Raw genomic sequence first — 27605 nt, forward strand, 5'->3', positions numbered from 1 at the left:
TAAAGCGCAAAAATCGAAATCACCTTAAATCTAAGCCTTCAAAGCCTCAAAATACAAAGCCCTAATTTGAAGAACACCTGAAATTAAAAAAGAGAAAGAGATTAGATGAGGTTTAACGGAACATAAATATTAACAAAATAAAGAACTGAAACCATAAAGTCTTCACCCCTCAAATTGATTGAGCCCTAACTTAACCTGTAAATCAATTCAGGCATAAATAGAAATTCAAATCCTAATTACGTACTGAGACTGAAAATGGTGTGTGAGAGAGCCAGAGTGATAGTGAGAAAGATTAGGTGGAGACAGTAGAGAGCATGAAAGACAGAGGAGAGAAAGTAAAAGTGCCGAGAGTGAAAGTCGATTGAGGTGGTGTAAAGTCAGAGAGAAAGTGGTCAAGAGAGGTTATATGGAATTTTTTAAACCGGTTGAAAATTTGGGCGGCATTAGCCCCAAAAAGTTTCTTGCTCTGGCCCAAAATTTTTTCTGGGTTTGTCCAAATTTGCTATAAATATTAATCATTTTTTTAAAAATCTTAAAATTATTATTATATAATAAAATTTATTTTTTATTATATGTACTATATTTGTTTATAAATTACTATATTTACATTTTTACACATCTTTATTTTTATAAGTTTTATATCATTTTGCTCATATTAATATAAGGATTTGTACTATTTATATTTGTTATTAGTTTTAATATTTTATTTTAAATTTTTAAATTCATTATTTTATATAATTATTTTATTTTATTTTTAAATTTTGTTATGTATAAAGTTCTTATTTCATCATGTATCTTATGTATTCCATTAGTAAGTTACCTTAGATTCATGAAAAAAGAATTTAAATTAAAATTTATTTACAAAAATTATTATATTTATGTTTTAATACTCTAATGTCACACTTTGACAAGAATGTTGCATGCTGTAACACTTTCTACCTAATGCAACATCACATTTTTGGTTAGCGTAACACAAAAAATACAATGTTAAATTAGCTCATGACTACCATATCTAAGGTAACATATTAGGTAATATTCTTTAGGAGGGGCGTTGCGATAGGCCATCTATAGTGTAGTGGCAGCTGGCCCATAAAATCCGATTTGTAATCAAATTAAACTCCAAATCTGATTTTGTAAACTCCAAACCTTCCTTTATTATATCTCCTTGATACCTACAATAAAACATTAATATTTATTAAATAAAAAATAAAATCAATGCAAAATAACCATAATATATGGATAATATTAAGATAAAGTGCACGCTCATCAGATACCGACAAGTCAAAAATGTATATAGAGATCTCTGAGATATCGACAAGACAATTCTACATGTAGAGATCTCAGACATATCGATAAGTCATTTAGCATGCAAATATCAAGAGACCTCAACAAGTCAAATATACCTATAGAGAACTCTGAGATCTCGATAAGTTATTATACTTATCGAGATGTCACTTCTCTATAGAACAAACTAGAGATCTCGATATGCCTTTTCAATTATAAAATGCAAACAAATGAATATTCAAGATTATCAGTCAAAAAATGATTTATCAACTAGATTGAAAAGTCTACAAAGTAGCTGGGGAGAATACAAGATCAAGGGTCAAGATTAACTGGACAAATGGTGGTCACAGACCTGCAAGATTCTGCACAGATTTGCTAAGCTAGAAATGGAAATATAAAAGGTTGCTTTAGAAATTGGTTTAGTTCTTTTTAGTGCAAGTTTTGTAAACCCGTGTTGCTAGTGTATAAAGGATGCATGGGTCCTTAGTTCATAAAAAAACAAATTCATATCTCTTGTATTCTCTGAAGATAGAAGCTGAGTTCTTTACTTACAAAGAACCCAGGATTTGTAGCAAGACATAACTTAATGTTAATACAAAATTGAGTGAGTTTAAAAATATTGTGTTTGTTGTTTTATTTCTGCTAACATAATATAACTGCATCTCTTGTCTGCTTTGTTCAGACAACAAACAAATATAAAAAGGCTTAAAAATATTCAAAACACATTCACCCCTCCTCTGTGTTGTATTCAATATCTAACATAGATACAGATTGAATAATATTGGGAGATTAAACTAATTAACAAATTCAAAAAATAAAAGACAAACATATAAAACTGATAGCAATTACAAAATAAAATAAAAAACAATCAATATAAATTTCACATAACAAAATAATGACGAAAACGCTATTAATTATACTTACTTGAAGATTTAAGATGGTCTCATGGATGAAAATGGACAAAATATAGGCGGCTACTGGAAACAAAGGGCGGGGAAGAAGTAGGGTTTCTAAAAGTTCACCTAATTTCGACCGCAAAACGTCGTAAATGCATGCTACACGGTTAAATATGTACTACATAAGTAGTATATAGCTCTTAGGCTAATACAACATAGGGTAGTCGTATTGTAAATTTGACCGACTTCGGGTGTATTTAGTTAAATTTGACTGCTCTTGATTGTATATATTTAATACAATCATATTCAGTTGAACTATTCTTGAAAATTTTAATAAATAGCCAATTCTTTGGGAAATAAGAGTTTGAAAAATTAAAAAATTTGTACACCATCCAAACTTCTCAAAATATATTACGTGCAATAGGTAATATTCGTACTAAGTACAATTGGGAAAAATTTCTACATCTCTATTTTTAAAAATAAAATTATTTGATAGATAACCAATTTGTAATTTAAAAAAATAAAAAAATATAAATTTCTCGTAACACATAATCGCTTTTGAAACCTATATTTTTCGCATGATTTGAATTTTGTCCTTCTCCAAATACAATTATTTCTCTAACTCGTACATTAAGATTTAACTTTTTTTTTAAAAAAAATGTTAAAATTAATACAATGGCCAACGGTTGTATTTATAACCGAGTGTGATTGCATTTAGCTTTGAATTACGTAGAAAAGGTGGCGGTTTTTTACCTTCCATTTTAATAAAAAAACCAAACACCTCGAGAGTTATCCCGTTTTTCAGAAATTAAGTGACGATTGCATTCAGTCGAAAAAATTTAAAAATGTGGCGGGCTTTTTCCGCTCCTTTTTTCCTCCGGCTAAATACGATCGATTAATATAAGCGGTGGTAATATAAGCGGTGGTATTGCTGGAATAAACTGTTTCCAGCTTTTCCAAGAATTACCTATCAGTTTTATCTCAAAAAAATTATTTTTATATATTATATCTCAAAATATGTATAAATTAAAAAAATTATTAAACATCATCTAATTTTTCTTACAAAAATTTTTTCACCAAAACATTTTTTCATAGCACAACAATTTTCAACACTCCCAAACGGAGCCTAAATATAACTGTTCAATTATGACTGCTGCTAAATACAAATGCCTTCGGTCATTTTTTGCCGCTAAATTTAAATTTGACCTGGTCAACACACTCAAATGACCGGCATCAGTCATTTTTTAGCGCAATGGTAACTGAACCAGAAAGGATTTAACTTTCAATTATAGAGTACTAACTTTTAACCTACTGGTCCCGGGCCCATGACCTATTTGTTAGTGTAAACCCTGTTTAAGCATTTGTAGTTCACAAGCTTTGCCGAATGAGAAACACAGTTAAGTTTAATATTCAAACCAGCTTGCCTCGTGTTTCAAACACAAAAGGGGCTGGCATAAAATAATTTCAAGAGGATAATAATTTTATGAGAAGTCTTTTATTTTTATGCATTTTCATATTTGTTATTGGACTTGGTAATCATACGTATACATAGCATACTACATATAGATCTTGAATCTTGAATAAAATCCCATAGAGAGAAAAACATCTGTGTCGCGTAAAGACCAAACCTGAAAATAAAAAAAAATAACCTTTTTATTTATTCACAGCCATTGATTTATATATCTCCACAGCCATTGATTAGTTCAATTCAAGGTCTGCCATAAATTCTTTATAAACCCTTTAATATAGTAGTATAATAATGCAAATAATATTTACTTGAAATTTTTTTAATATTTCACGTTTACTAAGTTCTATTTATTTGAAATATCAGATATAATCACTGCATATCTGTGTGTAGTTAACTTGTTCAATGATTGACCTTTTCAGTTGTAAAACTTAAGAAAATAAAATCAATCAACATGTAGTCAACATTCAAATCCCATGCAAAATGTTCAAGACTGTGACTATAAATAGCACGTCTCTATATCCTTATTCTCCCCATCTTACATTCTTTAAACACTTTCTGCTTGCCAAGAAAATCTACATACATATTATTCATTTTACTTTGCTCAACAATACATATACGTACCATGGCACATTTAAGCATTACTCAACTGGCAATTGTATCTATTTTTGTGATAATTTTATCAGTAAGCAGCACCCACGAAGCTTGCAGACTCTTAGACGAAGATTATGAAAATTTCACGAGAAACAATGGAAATATTATTTTTAATAATTTACATTTACAAGTTCTCCAACGAGGCTCCGGTTCAACTCCAGGACCCAATGGCTGCAGCTACGTTGAAGGCAGTAGTAACCCTTGCAAAACGGGCTAACAAAATTTTGCAGGCCACCGCACCGTGGCTTTCCGCCGCCATTGCCACTGTGTAGCCACCTGAAATTGTCTTGTGAAGACGTGGCCTAACAATGACTTAAAGGAGAAAATCGTGGGGATTTTGTTCTGAATTTTCTTTGAATATTCTTTGATTTGTTTTCCTACCATTGCTGCATGTATTTTTTTTCTTGTTCTTTTACTGATCGAGTGCTAGATTCCAGATTTTTCTCATAGGGTAATTTGTCTGCAGTGTGATACTTAACATATACTATAATATTGATCTGTTAATTTTATTCGGTGTTCATCTCGCGTTTTGATTTGCAGACTGCCCAAGTTGCTATACGCTTGTTCTCGTTAGTTTCTTGCTCATTGACGGTAATCGTCTAGGTGCCTAGATCCGGATTGACACCCGATTTCTCTGGAACCTGTGTACTTAAATGACTATTTTACGTGTTAATAGTTAAAATTTTAAAATTTTTTTGATCATTTTTACCGGTGAAAATTAGCATTTTAACTGTTTAACTTTGCAAAGGGCACTTAAATTTTTTAAGTGGACAGCTTATAAAATATACATATTTATATCTTAAAATTTAAATAAAAAATTGTTAATTTTTGATTCTATGAGGCATGTGTCCCTACTGACACCTACATAAATCTGCCATTGGCCTTCAGACAGTGATATTCGCCCGGACTCGTACCCGGGCGGCGATTTATTTTTATAAAAAAAATCGATCAAAGTCGAGTTAAAGCGGTTTAGGTGGTCAACAATCATGCCTAGGCGAGACATAATTATATATATAATATAAGTTTTTTTATGATTTTTTTTCATTAATTTTATAATTTTATAAAATATCATGCCAATTTATAATATAAAATATTGTGTAAGAAGTAACAAAAAATTTAATATATTTATTTTCTTACATAAAATATTAACATGATATAATACTAATTAGTTTAGAAGTGTGATTTAAATATATTTAATATTTTAAAATTCGATAATTAGTTATAACGAGTGTGAATTGTGTTGATATTATTCAATACCATTCTATTTTTCTTTGTCAAAGCAAATATTTAACTTATTGATTATTGGCTTAATGATTTTTTAACCTTAAAGTATTATCCGTTATACCCATCAGCCCCAAGTCATACTTTTTTTACCTCTATAATTTCGCTATAAAACGACATATCGACAAATATCGAAGGATAAAATAAAAATTTGCGGAATATACAGGTTACCATTTACAATATAAAAAATGTCTTGGTACATTCTCTGCAATTGATCAATTATATTTTACATACGGGCAGTGATAACTATTGACAAAATCTAACCAATCAACCAACACAATCCACACATTATATCACTACTCCATAAATTTAATTAAAAAAACTTAAAGTTCTATTATCCATACGCAATATATTGATGGGTCTCTACATGGTGCATATTACAAGATTTTTTATGGAGATAGAAGGTATCCCTAGAAAACACTTGCACAAAACAATTAACACATAAGCATGATTTTCATGCTACGCAATGATGAACTGTGACTAACAAAAAATTTTGTGACTTGGAATTAGAAAAGAACAGCACAGGATTTGTTACTCACTTATTTTGAAGTCACACTGACAAGCTTATGGTGAAGAGTCAATCGAAGTCCTTATCTGACACACTCATATGTCTCTAAAGCAAATACGATGGCGCTGACAAATAACTATTCGGTTCATTAATAATTCACCAGATCTAGAGAATATAAAAATAGAGAATATAAAAATACCCAAAAAATACCCGGTATTACCTCAATATCTTAGTCCTTGATAGATATTATAACTCAACATAGATCCAACATCTTAGACCTAAGTTTAAACCCAATAGCCTTAACCAAAAATCCAACAGCTTAGATTCAATCGCCTAAAATGAAAAGATCCAATAATTTATACAAAACAATCATTTTATTAGAGCAATATATATTTACCACATAATTAGAGCAATATAAAAAATAAAAGAGTCATATGTGTGTATTTATCACCTAATCAAGACTCACGTGGGAAATGGTCATAAAACCAGCTTTTGGTTTGATACTTGGGCTTTGGATATCCCTTTCTCTAGCATTTGTTCTCATAGAGATATTTCGGGAATGGGCTTGAATAAGTACAACACTGTGGCTGATTTTGGTGTGGAAGGTCAGGTGGTGTGGCCTCAGGAATTGGTCCATAAAATCCCTGATTTACAAGGTCTTTCTGTTCGACTTTCTAATTCCTTGGACCAGGTGAAGTGGATTTCTCGAGAAGGGAAAGAAAAGTGAGGAATTTTTCTATTTCTCAAGTCTGGAATGATTTGAGGCTGCATCGAAGTATAGTTACTTGGTGGCACCTTGTATGGTTTCCAAAAAGTATCCCTAAACACTGTTTCACCCTTTGGTTGGCTATCCGTCAGAGGTTGCTAACTCAAGATCGGCTCTAGAGCTGGCAGATCCAACAAAGAGTAGTTTGTAGCTTCTGTGAGAGAGTTCAGGATTCTGTGGAGCATCTGTTTTTTTATTGTGGATTCTGTTGGATGGTTTTGGTGGAATTCCAGCGAAGAGGTTATTTACTGAGTTTCCAGGGGAGATGGGAGAGATCCATCCAGATTTCGTCTTCTTCTTGGAAGGGGAAGTCCTTATTTGTTTTAATCAATAAGTTGATTTTAGCAGGGGTGGTGTTTCACGTTTGGCAAGAAAGAAACAGACGTCTTTTTCAGTCTAAAAGGAAGCAATTTTGGCAAGTTGTGGCTGATGTTGAAGATGATGTTAGGAAAAAACTTCAAGGTTTGGCAGTTGTTAAAACTTCGAGGGTGCGTGAAGAACTTTCGAGGTGGGGAATAGCTGTAGAATAACCTTCAATCCAAAGAGTCTGTAATGTCTGTTCATAATAGATTATGTGGTGCAAGGAGAGTTTGGTTTGTGATTCAGTTTGGATGGGTTTGTTGTTTTCTGGTCTGGTTTATTAGGGTTGGAGTTTGGTTTTGCCATTATTTTCTGGTAGGTGAGATATGGAGGAGAGTTCTTTATTGGTTTAGTTCCTTGGATTTTATTTCGGGGAATAAGAGCAGAGATGGGTGGGGTTGTTATTGGAATGTTAGTGCCCTGGTTTTTTTCTGGTTCGGTTTGTTGGTTGGAGACTTACAGGTCCTGCTGTGGAAGAAGGATTCAGTGGATTCCCTCTCTGTTAAATCTTGGTTTAGGATTTTTGGGATGGGTTTGTATATAGTTGAGGGTTTGTTAGGGTGGAAGTGGGTTTTTGGTTTGTGCTTGAGCTTTTACTGGTGGAGCTGGTTCTGGGATTTTTTTATTCTTCATGGAGTCTGATCTGTTGATTGAATGGGCTTGGATTTGGATTGGTTTTGTTCTTGGTGGGGTTAAGATGGCTGGTTTCATGAATATGATGCTCGTTTGTATGAAGAATGAGTTAGTTATGTTGAATTCAGGAAAAAACTATACTCACTTGAAGTTGCAAATGCTCTTTTCGATTTACGGGGGAATCAATCATTTTACTTCTTGTCGTTTTTGGACTTCTCTGTTCGATTTTGCAAGCTGGTGTGTGTTTGTGTTGTGTGGGTGGGTGTGTGTCTGCGTGTGTCTGCTTGCGTGTGTGTTCGTGTGTGGGTGTGTGTTGTGTGTGGTGTGTGTGAATAAGGGTGTTTGTGTGTGTGGGGGGGCTTGGTGGGGTTGGGTGTTTCTGCTTGCTCTGTTAGGTGTTTGAAGGGGGGTTATTTAGTTTGTGTTTGGGGGGTTAGGGAGTGGTTAGGTTTGCCAGTGTGGTGGTGTAGAGAGGGTTTGAAGGTGGAAAACCAGAAGGTGAGTTTTGCTCTCAGGTTATTACGGTGTTTGGTGGAGGTGTGTTCTGTTCGTATGAGAAGCTGGGGTGGCTTTGGGGAGGAATTTCTGGGTAGAGATGTTAAGTTGGGGTTGGTTTACAGGGTGAAGACTTTCGGTGGAGGAGTTTGCGAAGACTGGGATCTCTTTTTCCAAAGTTGGGGTGGTGTTTTTGTTAGGGTCTCTGCAATGTCGAGATGTATGTCTGGGGTCTGCTTGATATGGGTTCGGTTTCAGGGTCTGCATACACTTGGAAGTCCTGCAATTTTATTAGTTGCTGCTTCCTCGATAGGTCAAGGATTTTTTCTTCTGATTTTCATTCTGCAGTGCAAAGTCTAGTTTGCGTCGTTTGTTCTTGTAGCTGTCACGGGTATATGGATGCTTTGGAATGTCTGGTGTGTTTACCTTGGGAGTATGCTGTCTGTTTGGAGGGAGTTTTTTTGGATTTTTCACACTTCTGCTGGTTTTTTGGTTCGTGGGAAGCAAAATGGGCTGAGGTTGTTGTTTTGGGTTGGGCCTATATGGTCTTGCATTGTGGTGGGCTGCTCTTCTATTGGGCTTTGGAGTTGGGCTGTGGTTTTTGATTTGTTTCATCAGGCTAGAGGTTTTCTTGGGCTTGTGTGGCTGTCCTTTTTGACTTTTATGGGCTGGGGTTTTAGTTTGGACTTTATTGTCTGGGCTTTGATTTGTCTTTGTCAGGCTTTGTTGTTTTATTTTCTTTTCCTTTTCATTTTTTCTCTTGAAGTTATGTTTCAAGAGTTAAATCCTTAAGGAATTCTCTTTGTATTTTCTCTCTTTTTAATATATTTTACGAGGCTTAGACCTCATTTACCCAAAAAAAAAAATTAAAGCAATAACAAAACCCCCAATCTATGGAACCCTAAATACCTGCAAAATGAAAAAAAATATGTTAGTAACCCTAATATAGGGTATAGTGTTTGTTCATAGTGTTTGTTTGTGTATTCTAATACCATTTTAATTCTTTGATTCAGAGCTTTGTGTAACTTCAATAGGGACTGTATATTGAGAGGAAAAGTGTGTTCGAAGAGAGAGTGTATCGAGAGAGTTTGAGAGAGACAGAGAGTATTTTTGTCAAAGTCGGTGTTTTGGGGGAGTAGATGTTTTAGTTTAGGGGGAATATTACCGTCCAAAAATTCACTGAGATAACTGTGTCTAGCCATTTTTTAATTTTTATTTTGATTAATAAAATTATTTTTTATATAATTTTATATATATTAAAAATGTCTTATTTTATATAAATATAATATTACCTATTTCAAAAATGAAATATATTAAATTTTAAAAAATACATAAATATTACATTTGATAGTCATGAATAATCCTGAATATAATTATAATTCTAAATTTATGATAATATATATACTTTTAAATTTATTTATTTTAAAAAAAGTGGCTAATATAACACCAGATACAGGTGTTACATGTTGTGCAACACCGTCACTCTCATGCAACGCTAGCTTTAGAGTTATTATAACATTAAATCAGTAGTTTTATAACATAATAGAAATTTCATAACTACTGCAATGAAATACTTGTAACGATTTTCAAAAAGCATTACATCAGGCCAGTTAAGGCATAATGAGAGGAATATCGGAGCGGAAAAGGATTAAAAGGGGTCAAAAGGTATGATTTCATACATTTCATAAAAAGAAAAGTCTAGCATTTTATCTAATCCATCCAGAGCCGTGTTCGTCTGTTCAACTGCAATGGCAGCCTCTACTTGCATAATTCGCGAAGTCATTTGTAATTTGCTCAAGATCAACCAAGCCGCAACTGGTGATTCCTTGACAGCCTCATTACCATCCAACACTGCTACATAATTCCGAAACTTCAACAAGTCTGCAGGAATATTGTTGTATGCCATGTTATCTTCTACTTGATCAACAACAATTATCGGTAATTCTTGAATCATATCATCATCTGATAATTCAATTACATCACTAGTATCATCACCGTCCAAACCTTTATATGATTCAATATTCTTTTCATTTTTCGCCATGATACAACCGGTAACTCTTACACAACCGTAACATCTTTCTCCTTTACTAAAAAATTAGGAACACTCTCTACTTGTGGAGGCTCATTCATTCCTGCAACTGCTAGTGAAGGTAACTCTTGAAAAATATCAGCAGTTGTATCATCCAAAATCGCGTTCTGATCATGATTCTCAGCACCATCAAACTATTTAAATTCAGTTGTCCATCCATTTGTATCCCAATTATCTCTAAAGCCATCCAACCATTTGTCAGCATTTTTATCAACCAATATATCGAGACCAGGCTCCCTATCAAATTCAGCGCTCCAACCATTTTCATCCCAGTCTTCTCCCGACTCATTAAAAGGTTGATCATCATGATCACCGCCTCCCAACCGCCTCTCATACCGAACACCACATTCAAATTTTCCACATCATGTGGACTATATGTATCTGCATAAGTATCTGCTGCGACAATGACATTTACGATCGGAAGAGCTACTTCTTTTCGGAAAAGTAGATTTTGACCATGAGTATGGAAATCTTGCTATGTTGTCACTGCTTGATCGGACATCTCCACTTCCTTAATAATATCACATATCACATAATCCTCAATCCCCAACAGTGAATATTTGTGCATAATCCAATGACCATGATCCTCATCAGTGATCTTCTTCTTCTTAAATTTATCGTCATTATCTCTATAAAAAGTAAACAATTTCTTGTACCCAATTTTATCCCGTGCGACATTATTTACAACGCGAGTATTTTGAGCCTTCCAAGAACCCCACCACTTCTCCTCGTTACGCGTGTTTTATTTCTGCATAATTGGATGAAAATATATATGGTCTTGGTAATCTTGGTACAGGAATCATTAGACGAAGAAGATGTGATCCAATGATGATCATCATCTTTAAGAATCTCTCATGGCATTAGACAATCATCGTAAATCTTAAAATCTGCTACATAATGATTGCAACCCTCAAATTTGTGTCTTAGATAATATCCAACAAGTATTTCATCAAAGGGCTTGAAACAGAACCCTGGTATTCTCAAACACTTGCATGCACAACTATTATGATTATCTTTTCTTTCCATTCAAATTTCTTAACCAGATACTCTCTATCTCTCTCGCTCTCTCTCCCTATCTCGCTCTCTTTCAACTTTGAATATACGCTGGTGTTCTTGGTGTTATCCCTCTAAGCGCCCTAAGTGTATTCTCTCTCCGTGTGTATTCTGGTGAATCTGACAAAGATTATAATGTGGTTGCTGCTATTTATATATTAATTCAGAAAAATAAAGTGTTAAGAAACCCTTCTGTTACTTATGCACCAAGTATGATATAGTATTCGTCTTCATACATTTTAACCCCTATAGTATTTGTATTCATACCTTTTAACCCTTTTCCGCTCTGATATTCCTCTATTTTGGAGGGAACAATTTTAGTAAAAGCCAATATCCTCCGATATTCACTGATATGTCATTTTGGTGCGGAAAAGGGTTAAAAGGTATGATGACTAATACTATAGGGGTCAAAAGATATGACTTCATATATTTGGGGGTGATGGGTATAACGACCTATACTTTAAGGGCCAAAAGGTTATTAATCCTTGATTATTATATAATTATGAAAATTAAAAATAATATTTATACTCTTTCTAATAATGTGTCGACTAATTGGTCTGATTAATCTCAAACGTACTCTCACTGCCTGGATGCCTACTGATTTTTTTTTTATATTTGAAGTTGATTAGATCGTATGTCTTTTCTAGTGTTATAAGAATGATTGAAGGGGTTAATTATATGATATATCGAGAAGAAAATGCTAATAAATTCTAATTTTAAATGCCTCATTAAAGATTTTTCTAGAAAAAATTCGAGAAAATTAATTTTTTAAGTCATGAGTTATCATTTTGTTTTGTTTTTTTTGACGTAATCATTTTGTTTTGTTAGGTACACAAGTGAGATTGATCTTGATTTTTTCAAGACTTGATATCTTTTGAATTCTTTTTCTTTCCAAAACGAAGTGGGAGGAAAATTATTTTAGATGGCACAGGGTATCTTGAAAATCAGGGTGGACCGCTTATTATAGTTTAGAGCATGCCCAAAATTATCATTATAAATGTCATTTAAATATAATAAAATAAAGTAGATTATTAAGTTAGAGTAAGTCTAAAATAATTGTCTTATAAATATTATAAAATATTGTTTTAGACACTATATGTATATATGAATTCCAACAATTTTCTTTATTTTTATGCCCTATTGTTAATATAATAACAATATATTTGAAATGTAACAATGTATGAAAGAGAGATGAATGGTGGAAAATGATGTAACAATAAAGGCTTAATGACCTTTTGGCCCTTAAAGTATGGGTCATTATACCCATCAGCCCCAGGTGTATAAAGTCATACATTTTTACCCCTATAGTATCCGTCATCATATCTTTTAACCCTTTTCCGCTCCAAAACGACATATCGGTGAATATCGGAAGGTAAAATCGGCTTTTACTAAAATTATTCCCTCCAAAACAGAGGAATATCGGAGCAAAAAAGGGTTTAAAGGTATGAGGACGAATACTATAGGGGTTAAAAGGTATGAAGACGAATGTATATCATATACTTGGTGCATAGGTAATGGGAGGGTTTCTTAACACTTTATTTTTCCAAATTAGGCGGCCCATTACATAAATATATAAATAGCAGCAACCACGTTATAATTTTAATCATGTACACCATTATACACATGGAGAGAGAATACACTTAGGGTGGTTAGAGAGAGACAACACAAAGAACAATAGCGTAAATTGAGAGTTGAGAGAGAGAGAGAGAGTATTTGGTTAAGAAATTTGAATGGAAAGAGAAGATAGACGTAATAGTTGTGCATGCAAGTGTTTGAGAATACCAGGGTTCTGTTTCAAGCCCTCTAATGAAATACTTGTTGGATATTATCTAAGACACAAAGTTGAGGGCAGGCCGCTTCGTTGCAATCATTATGTAGCAGAGTTCAAGATTTATGATGATTGTCTAATGCCATGAGAGATTCTTAAAGATGATGATCATCATTGGATCACATCTTCTTCGTCTAATGATTCGTGTACCAAGATTACCAAGACTATATATGTGTTCACCCAGTTATGCAGAAATAAAATATGCGTGACGAGGAGAAGTGGCGGGGATCTTGGAAGGCTCAAAAAACTCGCGTAGTAAATAATGTCACATGGGATAAAATTGTTGGTTTTAATATAAACTTAGTTGAGTTTACTTTGGTTATTTTTTATTTGTTTTGTCAGACACGACTTGGTCGTTTAGCCTTTGGAATCAGTCATGCAACTATTGCGTCTTTGTAGGTTAGTTGTGGAGAATAAAAATCAGTAGTAGAGTGTTTCTAGGAAGCATTTTCTTTATCCCCTAGTTTGTACTATTTCATTTAGTAAGTCTGATATAACCTGTATTGTTGGATTAATAAAATTACGCTTCTGAAGCATCTATTTATTTTTACCAATTTCATATCCAAATATTATTGGCAAGTTTATTCAATTTTTCAACATTGTGGTATGAGAGCTTGGTAAACACAGTTGATGCCAAAGTACATGCCAAAGGTAATAACGGTGGAACTAGGAAAAACAAAGGAAGGTGTTGTAGGTTTGAGTTATCCCATTTGAATCGAGCAAACTACACAACATGGGCCTTAAGGATGAAGGCGTACATGAATGCCCATGGCTTCTGGGAGGCGGTAGCACCGAAGGATCCAAAGACGGTGGTCGAAGAGAAGACGGACAAGATTATCATGGCTGCAATCTACCAGAGTATTCCCGAAGATATTCTTTTGTCATTGATAGAAAAGGAGACTGCCAAAGAAGCCTGAGAAGCGATCAAGGTTATGTGCCAAGGTGCTGAGCGCGTGAAAAATGCAAGAATACAAACACCTGGGACATGTCAGGTTATTTGGGTGTGTTGCACACATCAAGATTCCAAGTGTGCACGCAAGAAAATTAGATGACAGAAGTAAGCTGGTGATCCATCTTGGGAAAGAACCCGGAATGAAGGCATAAAGGTTGTGTGACCCAGTTGGAAAAATGGTGCACGTTAGTAGGGATGTCATATTTAAAGAAACCGTGGTCATGGAAATAACACACTGATCTCGAGGAAACTCACCCAAAAACTTTCATAGTACTTAGTAAGAGTACAGAAGAAAGGAGAGAAGCTGATTCGGAGGAGGAAATAGGGACACCTCAGTACACAGATGCTGAAAACAATTCTGTAGAAAGTGACCAGTCAATACACAGGTCAAATTCTGAGACGTCTGTGATAGAGTCTGATGCCAGCAGTGAGCCATACAGGTACAGAACCCTTGAGGACATTTATGCAAACACCGAGAAAGTCAAGTTAGAGGATGAAGAACTTCTCCTTATAGGCATTGATGAGCCTGCTAATTATGTTCAGGCAGCGAAAGATCAAAACTGGAGGGAAGCGATGTAACGAGAAATTAAGTCATTGAGAAAAACGAGACTTGGAAGTTGACAAAGCTACCATCTGGTCATAAGGCTATTAATCTGAATTGAATTTTCAAATTGAAGCGAGATATTAATGGGGAAATTCAGAAATATAAAGCGAGAATTGTATCCAAAGGTTATGTTCAGAAATGAGGAATGAACTTCGATAAAATCTTTGCGCATGTTACGCGCCTGGAAACTGTACGATTGCTTCTCGCCCTTGCTTCTAAAAATGAATTGGAGGTGCACCATCTCGACGTCAAGACGAAATTCTTAAATGGAGAGATTCAGGAGACAGTATATGTATCTCATCCTGAGTGTTTTGTTCAAAAGGGGAAAGAAAATCTGGTTTATAAATTAGTAAAGCCACTGTACGGTTTAAGACAAGGGCCTCGCGCTTGGTACTCCAAATTGAACAAGTGTCTTGAGGAGATGGGATTTATAAGGTGCCCCTACGAACACGCAGTTTACACCAGAAGGATGAACGAAGAAACTCTGATTGTGGGAGTGTAAGTTGATGACCTTTTGGTGACAGGTACGAGTACTGCAGTTATAAAGGAGTTTAAAACATAAATGAATGAAAGATTTTAAATGAGTGACTTGGGAAGATTATCACATTACTTGGAAATCGAGGTGAAGCAACGTACTGGGTGTATAGAATTGAAACAAACAGGGTATGCAAGAAAGATTTTGAGAAAGCTGGTATGGGGAAATGTAACCCAACAAAGTTTCCAATGGACCCGAAGGAGATTATAACCAGGAATGAGGGTGGAAAACTAGTTGATCCTACGAAGTTTAAGAGTATGATTGGAGGGCTGCGGTACCTTGTTCACACGAGGCCGGATATTGCTTACTCAGTGGGTATTGTGAGTAGATATATGGAAAAGCTCACTATATTGCATCTAAACGCTGTGGAGCGTATTTTAAAGTATGTCAAAGGCACTCTGAACTTTGGCCTTGTATACACGAAGGATAATGCAAATAGTGTGTTGATAGGATACTCGGACAGCGGCTTAGCTGGACATATTGAGGACAGAAAAAGCACGGGAAGCATGGTTTTCTACTTGAACGAAAATCTCATAACCTGGGTGTCTCAGAAGCAAAAATATGTATTTTTGTCGTCTTGTGAAGCCGAGTTCATGGCTGCCACTGCAGCTGTGTGCCAAGCAATCTAGTTGCGTAATCTGCTAACTCAAGTCACATGTAAAGAAATTAGTCCAGTAACTTTGTACATCGATAACAAATCAGCAATAGATCTTGCTAAGAATCCGTTATTTCAAGGGCGGAGTAAACACATAGACATTCGCTATCACTTTATCCGTGAATGTGTTAAAAGGGAAAGATTGAAGTAAAACATATCGGCACTGATAAACAACGTGCTGATACTCTGACAAAGGCGCTCTCAGTTGTTAAATTTGAAAAAATGCGTACATTGTTGGGTATCAAGGAACTGCTTAGACGGGTTTAGATTATGGGGGAATGTGTTGGTTTTAATCTAAACTTAGTTGAGTTTATTTTGGTTATTTTGTATTTATTTTTTCAGACACGACTTCGTCGTTTAGCCATTAGAATCAGTCGTGTAGTTGTTGCATCTTTGTAGGATAATAGTGGAGAATAAACATCAGTAATAGAGTGTTTTAGGAAGCATTTTCTTTATCACCTAGTTTGTAGCTATTTTATTTTGTAAGTCTGATATAACCTGTGTTATTGGATTAATAAAATTACGCTTCTCAAGCATCTATTTGTTTTTACCAGTTTCATATCCAAATATTATTGGCAAGTTTATTTATTTTTTCAACAAAAATTGGGTACAAGAAATTGTTTACTTTTTATAGAGATAATGACGATAAGATTAAGAAGAAGAAGATCACTGATGAGGATTATGGTCATTGGATTATGCACGAATATTCACTGTTGGGGATTGAGGAATATGTGATATGTGAGATTATTAAGAGAGTGGAGATGTCTGATCAAGCAGTGACAACAAAGTAAGATTTCCATACTCGTGGTCAAAATTTACTTTCCGGAAAAGAAGTAGCTCTTCCAGTCACAAATGTCATTGTCGCAGCAGATACTTCTGCAGATACTTATCCTCCACATGATGTGGAAAATTTGAATATGGTGTTCGGTGATGAAAGGCAGTTGAGAGGCGGTGATCATTATGATCAACCTTTTAATGAGTCGGGAGCAGACTGGGACGAATATGGTTGGAGAACTGAATTAGATAAGAAGCTTGATCTCGATATATTGGATGATAAAAATGTTGACAAGTGGTTGGATGACTTTGGAGATGATTAGGATACAAATGGATGGACAACTGAATTATTTAAACAGTTTGATGGTGATGAGATCATGATCAGAACACGATTTTGGATGATACAATTGCTGATGTTGTTCAAGAGTTACCTATACTAGCAGTTGCAGGAATGAATGAGCCTCCATAAGTAAATAGTGTTCATAATTTTTAAGTAAAGGAGAAAAATATTATGGTTGTGCAAGAGTTACCGGTTGCAGCATGGGGTAAGAATGAAAAGAATAATGAATTATAAAGGGCTTGGACGGTGATGATACTAGTGATGTAATTGAATTATCAGATGATGATATGATTCAAGAGTTACCGATAATTGTTGTTGATCAAGTAGAAAATAACAGGGCACACAACAACAATCATGCAGACTTGTTGGAGTTTGAGTTTCTGAATTATGTAGCCGCGTTGGATGGTAACGAGGCTGTCAAGGAATCACCAGTTGCGGCTTGGGGAGATCTTGAGCAAAATATACGAATGACTTCGCAAATTATGAGCGTGTAGAGGCTGTCATTGCAGTTGAACAGACAAACACAATCTGGATGGATTAGATGAAATATTGGACTTTTCTTTTTATGAAATGTACGAAGTCATACCTTTTGACCCCTATAGTATCCGTCTTCATACCTTTTAACCTTTTTCTGCTCCGATATTCCTCTGTTTTTTAGGGAACAATTTTAGTAAAAGCCGATTTTACCCTCCGATATTCACCAATATGTCGTTTTAGAGCGAAAAAGGGTTAAAAGGTATGGAGAGGGATACTATAGGGGTCAAAATGTATGATTTTATACATTTGGGGCTGATGGGTATAACAGACTATAATTTAAGAGCCAAAATGGTCATTAAGCCAACAATAAATTTTTATTATTAAAATTCAAATAGGGTTTCACTAGAATAATCTTAATAAAATAGGACATTTGAAATTTGAAACTGTTTAAGGCACATTTAAGATATTGTTGGACTAATTTTTTGTTCATTACCTTTAATTTGGATTTAATACACCATATAATGCATCTGTTGGATTTGATCTCAGAATATTATTTTTATACATGAACTTCAACGACAAGCTTTATATTTCCTATTATGATAAAATAATATTTTTGAAATATAATTTTGGAGGGAGCGAAAAAGAAACAGAAGTGTGTGAAAAAAGGAAACAAAAATTTTTAATTGTTAAAAGATCAGCCAGGCGCAGGCGGAGTTGTCAAAAAATAGGTTGCGATGGGAGCCTCGGCCCCAACTACCGCCACTACCCGAAATACTATTTTCAAAAGAATTTACAAATCCTTAATAACCGTGTGTTATTAGATAAGTCATATCTAATACAGTATTTCAGAATTTTTAGATCAATATTTCAAGAACCATGTAAGGAAAAAAATTTAGTCTTCCACGGATATTTTCCGGAAGGATTTTTCTCCCTCCCGCGGATATTTTCCGCGCAAAGGGGAAAGCTCTTCCGCGAAAAATATCAGCGAAAAACTAAAAAAAATTACTTAAATCTGGACTTTTAAAATATAGATCCGATAGTATATTAGATAAAATTTATCTAACACGCCATGGAACAGGACCCGGCCGGGACCCATTTAAGACTAGGCAGAACAAAAGAAAACTCTGTAAAGCTTGGGCCAAGACCTGATAACTTTCCTGACTACTTCTCTATAAGAATAAAGCCCATCTCACATTCCCCAACTTCATCAAGTGCACATGTCTATTTACCGTATTGATCTTATCATCTTATTCGATTTGGCCTGCCTGCTTAACAGAACGAAGGTTTAGTATTGTTTCCGGAATTATATAACTGGTGAAAACAGGTTCTGCTTTCACCACTACCAAATTCCATGAAACTGGAAGAATCCTAGATAATTAAAAAAGACAATAGTGTTATTCTACAACTACTACAGTCACTTCAGAGGGGTCCAAACCCACCACTGGGACGTAACGGGTGCACCAATGTTGGCTGCAGTAAAATTCCAGGGCCGTAAAAGCCCTCTCCATCTATAGGGTTTATCAACAAGGAGCCACTATGCAGGTCACAATGTGGCTTTTCCGCCTCCTCCAGTCTCCAAAACTTGCATTTCCATCTAGTTGTTGGTGCAAGGGGTAAATCATCCCTTGCATGTGGCTATAACATAACATTATTTCATCCAAATTTATTCACACAAAGCTTGATAATTTACAAAGTTCAAATTAAAGGAAAGCATAATATACCACGGAACCAATTAGTTTACATAATAAGATAAACTTAGTTGATTGTATCAACTACCACTATATATACCTATGCAACCAAGGGCTGTGGAACCAAGCCTAATAAACTTGTTTTCAATTTGGTTTTTTTCCAGCATGCACTTTTTTTTATCAAAATCTAACCATATCCTGCATATTGAACATCAAATATTACAGTAAGCTAAAGAAAATCCTAGGAGCACAACCAATTTGAACTGACACAGAGTGAAGCTGCAAATTTAACGTCGCATTCGAATTGAATTTTAACTATATAATTTATAGAAGAACAATTTTTGCCCGATTTAGTATGCAAATATGTCATCAGTGCGACTCACTATTATTCTACATAATGAGTATGAATAGATCTGTCTTACAATCGAAATTTTATTGATGGATCAAACTGAAAGAGCAGTGGAAATCTTTTCTTTTAAATCTTCAGCAGTACCACCATGAGTCGTAATGGAGAATGTATGAACAATCTCACCACTGTCACTAGTGGTGACACTGGAGTCTTGTGTTAAAACATCAAGTTCCCTTAGCGTCTTTATAACTTTGGAAACTGGGTGAGCATCCAACGGACAGCTAACTCGTACAACTGCATTATCTTGTGTTGTGTGGAACTCAATGTCCGGAATGCACTGTTGTTGCTTATTGTTCCCAACATCCTTCTCAGTTTCCAAGATCCTTATCTTAGATTGGAGATCCGTGATATATGAAATTGCATCACCAAGAAGAGAAGCCTTGTCCATTTTGGAGATGTTCGGAACAACTGCTCTTAGAGCATAAAATCTCTGGTTCAGCTTCTCACGTCTCTGTCTCTCTGCCTCCACGTGATTTAATGGTTCGTCCCTACCATTTGCAGGTTTTCTACCTCTCTTTCTAGGTTTTCTGTCATCAGCTTGTAGTAACGAGTCATCCATACCTTGTTCAAAAGCAGAAGCTAATGCTTGTGGATTCAATTCCTCGGTAACTACTTGATTCATTTGCGGAAAAAACTTCACTTCATTTTCATTATTTTTGTGCCCATTCGAAGAGTTTCCATATACTTGATTAGCACTTAATACAGGTGGATCTGCTGAATAATACAAATCTTCTTCAACCTTAGGCATAAAACTAATACTGATTGGACCAGGCTTAGCAGCACCCAGACTGAGATCTTGGCCAAATATTTTTTGCGACACATTTGCGCGTACCGCTTGAGATTTCCCAAATAATGATTTAACCATCTGAATCAAGTTCTGATCTTCTGCAATTACCTTCCTTGAACCAAGCTCCACTACTCCAGACTTCAACGGAATAAACACTACAGTCTCTAATCTAGCCATTTCTGCTAAAAATGACCTGGATTGATAGTGTTCTAAACTACTTTTCATGTCAGAACCCCAAAGCGACCTACTTGAATTAAATGACTGAGAAGGACTAGAAGGCTTATCAAATGGAAAAGCATAATACATGGATGTTAGATAAAGCATATCTAAATCAGAAACTGAATCGATATTCGCTGCCAGATTACGTTCTCCTGATCCCTTAAAACAAGCATGAAGCATGTCAAGCACCCGTTTCTTGTTATCTCCTCCAGAGTTTCGATCCTCAGTTTCATCTCCCTCATGTTTTGTACAATGACCATCCCCCCAAATTAGAGCTGATTTACCCGATTTTGTATTACAAACCTGCCAGAAAACTGCATAACTCCAATTAGACCCCTCAAGAATCTTGCACAACCCAGTCTGCAATCCCAAATCCCTAGAAGGAGCAGCAAACTCAACAGACACATTACTTGAAGCTAGCCAAACCAAATACTCAAAGGCTTCCCCTCCCAATACACTTTCTACCAAAGCCTTGTCCTCATCTTTCACCCAAAACTTCTTCCCCATCTTACAACAGCTTAAAAATTCCTTGCTTTCAATTTTCAAACAATCTTTTAAAAAATCCCAAATTTCTCAACCACTTAATACACAATTCCCGGATATTACATAAAAACAGTCCTTAAAATCTTGAATTCACACACAAAGGGTTTCACTAATACCAAATGCAAATTCAAGAAATACTAAAAAAAAACTTGAAAAAAATGAATCTTGACCCCTAAAATTTGCACTAACAAACCCAAATTCAAGAACCACAACAAAAACTTAAAAAGATTGAACCTTTACAACAAGGGTTGACTCAATTCAAAATTCAAAATTCAAAATTCAAAACATACCATCTTCTAATTTGAAGCTAACAAACACTTGGATACTGAAACTGGGTAATTTACCTACATACAAGAAAAAATAGAGACAGCCCTTGAAGATGATTAAAACAAGAAAGAGATAATAAAAGGAGATTAAAGAAAGATGAGGAAGTAGCAAGAATTACCTGATGGATCTGAAAAAATAAAGTAAATGAAAGTAAGTTAATAAGTCATGTTTCATGTGACTAGAAGCAATAGCTGGGTCATGCTTTTTGAGATGTGTGCTCACTGTTGAATCGTGTTAAACTTCTTAAACATTATACTAATTTTTTGTCCATGTGTAACAGGGTGGTGATAAGTTCGGTGATCCAAAAATTAAATCCATTTCATTTTTAGTAAATAGACAAGAAGTTCGGTGTTGTAACGTTATTATTACGTTCCCAGTCACCTCTAATATTGGGCCCAAATTAATTGTAATATATAATTTATAAGTTAATATATTTTTTAATGACGTATTTTAATTTTTTTATCTTTTATTAATTTTTTGAAAAATATTTGTATGCAAATTTTTTTAATTTAAAATTTACGAATCAAGATAATTTTATTTAAATATTATATATTTTTATTTATTTAAGTAAAAAAATTATTCAAATATTTATATAACTTATAAATATTTATCTATTTATTAATTATAAGTCAATTATTTATTTAATATAATAAATTATTTATTTTAAGATTTTCAAAACAATCACATGTTTCTCAAAATTTTAGGTTAGTTTTTGTTTCTGGAAAATTAGGTTCATTTATAGTACTTATTAGCAATTTTAGACTACATTTAAAACAAAAAAAATTGAATGTATTTAAGTATTAGTTATAAATAAAAACATATTTTAGTAAAAAAAAGTTCGGCCCGTTAAAACATGATTGATGCACATAAGTTAAAATTTAAAACCTAACAAGTGTTGAGGCGGACTTGCCTATTTTAGTTTAAATTTATTTATTTGTCGTATTCTTAAACTTAGTGTTAAATTCTCATAGAGAAAAATATTTGAATAAGTAATTATAGGAGTTTAACTTTGTACTCTCAAATTTTTTATGAAAGAACAAAACTGAAAAGAGAGAAAATAAAAGAAGAGAGTTATTTTTGGTGATGAAGAGGATATTTTAAAGATATTGAATTGAAGGGAAATATATTGAAAAGTATGTGAGAATTTATCCCCAAATCATCCCATTTTTTAGAAAAAAAAAAATTTTGAGTAGAAAATTTAGAAATTTTCTCTCTTAATATTTTTTTCTCCGTAGCATGACTATGAAGAAAAAAAATGTGTTCTTTTCTTTTGTCTCCTATTTTAACTTGGGAGCACAAATTAGTGAGTAAGCCGTGTAAGTGAAATTTCAATAGTAGGGTTTTAAATTTTTAATCAAATTCTTAAATTATAAAAATAGCTTTACATTCATATTAAAAATTCATTGGCTATTAAGGAGCATTAATCCCATTTTCTTATACCATTAGTAAATGGCAGACCACAAATATCTTAACTTTGTTATTCAAAAAAATTAAAAACATAAATTCAAACCATTTTTAATAAGTTGACTTTGAACAAAAATAGAGCACCCAATATGGTTGTATCTTATCATTGCTTAAATTAAAACAACTTCTAATAAACATTAAGATTTCGAGATCTTATTTAATTAAAATAGTTATAACATTTTAGTTAAAGTAAATTTACAATAATTGGATCCATTTTAATTAAAATATTTTTAAAATAATTAAACTTGTTAAAATAATTATTTGGTATATATATTATGGGATTGTTAGTTTTGGTTGGCATATTTCTTCTGCATTCACCATACACATTGATAGTATCCTCGAGGGTGTGCAAGATTTTTCTAATTATATTAATTATAAAAATTAAATTTTGTTATAATAATTATTTTTAAAAGACTTGGCAATATTAAGAGAGACTAGCCATATTATATTTAATATTGGAAGTTTGTCACTAAAAAACTTGCCCTAGTTATTTGTACTTGAAATAATAATACTTTTAACATCTTTTTCTTTTTTTCTTACTCTATAATTTATAGTTTATTTATATAAGTTTAAGATTTTTATCTCGTTTGATTTTTCCTAGTACAAAAAGATAAGATGGTATAAGTTGGGGTTGTATGGTAGGGTTGGCCTATAAAAATGACCATACCCAATTAATTTAATTTTAAAAAAGTATGTTCTAAAAAATAGCATATAAAAATTAACATGTAACTAACACTTTTGATTATACAATTATAATTATACAATTAAAATATTAAAATGATTAAAATAATACTAATTATCGAGAAATGCAAATTAAAACTTAAATATTTATTAGAAGTTATAATTGTTAGTGGTTAGTTATTAACCAGAAAAAATATTACAAACATTATCAAAACTGTCGATAACAAAAATAAAATAAAGCAAATTATATTCTATATATAATTAGTGTAAAACACTTAAAATGGTTCGGCTAAAAATTAAAACTAACTATTAAAAAATTTACTCAATTAATAGAGATGTATTTTGTTCAATTAAACTCATTCTAATCATTTATAATATATAATTATTTTAGATAAAAATCTTATATAAATATCAAAAAGCTATAGAACCAAATGAACAAATAAAAAACAAAAAAACAAAAAAACAAAAAAAATATAAAAAATATAAAAAGAAAGTTACATTAATTATTTAATACATCAAATATTACAACAATAAACATTCAAATTAAAAATTTTAAAAAAAGAAAAAAAATAAATTTAAAAAATCATAATAGGTGTGAAAACACTACAACAAAGTTTTATATTATTTACATACATATGCGTGATTGAAATTAAAAATAACAAAAATAATTTATAAACATATTACATGACATGTTATAATTTATTTTGTACTGTATTAATATGAAATTAAGTTTTATTATAGAAATTACAATAATCGGTTATGAAAATGATATCATATTTAAAGTTAGACATGAAACTTTTATATTATAAATTTTAGAATCCATATGTTCTGAATATTTAAAAAATTCTTATATTGACTACATGCTAGTACATCTTGTTTGCTTCGGGAAATGTTGTTGTTTACTTGTTTGTGTTAATTATTAGTTAGTCGGTGTATGTTTCAAAGTTCTTATCTACTGAGCTGATTTCTGATTTGTGATTTGTGATTTGTGTAATATAATTCAATACAACTTAATGCATTTGTACAGAAGCCAACTCAATGCATCCAGTTTAATTGTATAATGTAGGGGTGCCCATGAGTAAGGTCAACCCGAATAACCCAACCTTACCTGGCCCTACTTCCGGCCAACCCAAACCGCTAAAATAAAAGCGAAGTATAATTGGGTTACAAATTATAAAACCCAAACTTAGTGGGTTGGGTTAGGTTTTAAAAAAATTAACTATAACTCAACCTAACCCGAAATATTTTGATACCTAAAAAGAAGAATTAAAGAATTTAAACGTGAATATTTAGAAGTAATTAGAAACAAGATAAAAGGAATAAAAATATGCAATACTAACACACTTCTCATCAGCTTGATGATTAGTAATTTGTGAAACCAAATTCTCTGATCATCATCAGATTGTGGCCACTAAACACTTAAACACTTAATTAAAATAAGTTCTCCATATTTTTTGCAGAGTTGCAATTTGACAACATTGAATTAAAATTAGACAAATAACTTAGGCTTATCCCGCACCAATAGAAAGGAACAGTAGCTTACAGTTTATAGATTATTTTCGTTTTGAATTGCAAGCAATTTTCTGCAACTTTATTATTGTTGATCAGGCCCTTCAATACACTATTTTTAATTTATTCTTTTTATTGTTAAACCGATCAACCTGAATCAAACTGAATCGAACCGAACCGAGGTACGGAGGGTAGGATTGGGTTTTAGGATTATTATTTTTACAATGGGTTCGATTTTGATAAAACCGATCCAAATGGGTCGGGTCATTAAAATGCCTATAACCCGGCCAAACCGACCAGCGGGCACCCCTAGTATAATGTATGAATCCGAAACCTTGGAATAATTTTTTTTGTAGACGATGCCTAGACATTATACAATATATTTTTTTAACCGGTTTTGCAACTGAAACCGAACCGATATAAATCGATCCGGATCTTTTAAAACCAAAACCGATCTGATGGATCGGTTGCGGTTTTTAATTTTAAAAACCGAAGACTTCCGGTTCCGATTCCGGTTTTATCTAAAAACCGAACCGGTCCGAGGTTTGCTCCCCCTAGTAGCAACTCATGGATGTAGTATATTTTTTATTCGGGTCGGGTAAGAGTTTTTTGTTTAAAGTAAATCATGCCAAACCCCCCACAAAATTTAGGTTGTGCCGTTCTTAAACCATTCAACTTTAGGATTATAAAAGCTAAGATTTTATGTGAATTCACATAGACATATACAATTTCGAAGATATGATTTACAAAAGAAATTATAATCTTCAGGATATCAGAATAAATTATAATCTTCACAATAATGTCCTTCATTTGTATTTACTAATCTCCGTGATATGATTAGCGAGATTATAGTTCTAATACTTCCACGCAAGCTAAAGGCGCGCAAAAACCTGAAGCTTGGAACGAAATAGTTGAAATCTGGAAGTTGACAGGGGTTTTGTCAGAATATCTGCAATTTGATCTTTAGTGCATATAAGCTGAACTTGAAGATCACGTTTTGCTACCATGTCACGAACAAAGTGAAAGTTTATTTCCACGTGTTTTGTGCGAGTATGAAACACTGGATTTGCGGAAAGTTATGTTTCTCCTACATTGTCACACCAAAAAGTATGAGGACCAGGTAAACGGAAACCTAACTCAGAAAACAATGATTGGAGCCAGTTTAGCTCAGGTACAGTATCCGCCAATGCTTGCACACAGATTCAATAAATGACCTCGAAACTGTCTTTTGTTTGCGAGATGTCCGGGAAATGAGATTTGTGCTCAGAAAAATTGCAAAACCACCTGTTGATTTACGGACATTAACACAACCTGCCCAATTTGCATCACAAAATACTTGAAGGCTAATAGGTGAATTTTTTAGAATCGGAAGACCCTGTTTGGAAGTTGATTTTAGATAACGAAGAATCCGTTTGACAGCAACCCAATGATCTTCCAGTGGTTGATGCATGAATTGGCAAACTTTATTCACGACAAAAACAATATATGGACGAGTGAGAGTAAGATATTACAGAGCACCAACAACTTGACGGTATTTAGTGGAATCAAAAAATTGAGCACCACTATATTTAGATAAAGCAGTTGACGTGGAGATGGGAGTGGAAACAGGCTTTGTTTCGGACATACCATATTTTTTGAGAAGGTCATTGATATATCTCTATTGAGATAACATAAATCCGGAGGGATATTTAACAACTTCAATGCCCAGAAAGTAGTGCAAGTCACCCAGGTCTTCGAGAGAAAACTCTTTAGACAATGATTGAATTAATTTTATCACCAAGTTCACATGAGTCCCTGTCACAAGAATGTCATCCATGTATATAAGAACAAAAAAATTAACATCTTTCTTGTGGTAGATATAGAGGGATGAATCTATTTTTGGATGGAATAAATCCCATTGATACGGGGAAACATCTTAAGAGACTCGAGATTGGAGGCGATTAATTAAATATACTGAACTTTTAAAAGCAAAATGCCAAAATCGAGTGAGACCAAGTGAATATGTGAGTAATGTTAAGTCCGTTTCAATAAAGTGTCAGTTGCGACATTCAACTAAGCCGTTCTGCTCATATGTGTGTGGACAAGAAGTATAGTGAATTATCCCAAATTTTGAAAAATATGGAGCAAGTTAGCGAAATTCTCCCCCCAATCTGTATAGATTTTAATTAATGTTGAATTGTCGCTCAATCGTTGTTAAAAAAATCTGGAAATATAGAAAATATATCTGATTTTTGAATGATTAGATAAAATCAGATATATTTAGATAAATCATCAACAAAAATGACAAAGTAGTAATGTCCATCAGAAGACAAACAAGGTGCTGAACCCA

At 33.5% G+C, this 27605-nt stretch overlaps 1 protein-coding gene across 1 annotated transcript; it reads right to left on the reverse strand.

Annotated features, from left to right (window-relative positions):
• Positions 1-19611: 19611 nt before the first annotated feature.
• LOC141708481 (transcription factor MTB3) lies at positions 19612-21885 on the reverse strand. Its single transcript, XM_074512137.1, has 2 exons — positions 21741-21885; positions 19612-21639 (listed from the first exon to the last, which is right to left on the reverse strand). Exon 2 carries the CDS (start codon positions 21257-21259, stop codon positions 19781-19783), a length of 1479 nt encoding a protein of 492 aa, XP_074368238.1. The 5' UTR covers positions 21260-21639; positions 21741-21885; the 3' UTR covers positions 19612-19780.
• Between the last annotated feature and the right edge of the window lie 5720 nt (positions 21886-27605).

The sequence above is a fragment of the Apium graveolens genome, chromosome 2 (assembly GCF_009905375.1).
Source record: "Apium graveolens cultivar Ventura chromosome 2, ASM990537v1, whole genome shotgun sequence".
NCBI lineage: Eukaryota > Viridiplantae > Streptophyta > Magnoliopsida > Apiales > Apiaceae > Apium > Apium graveolens.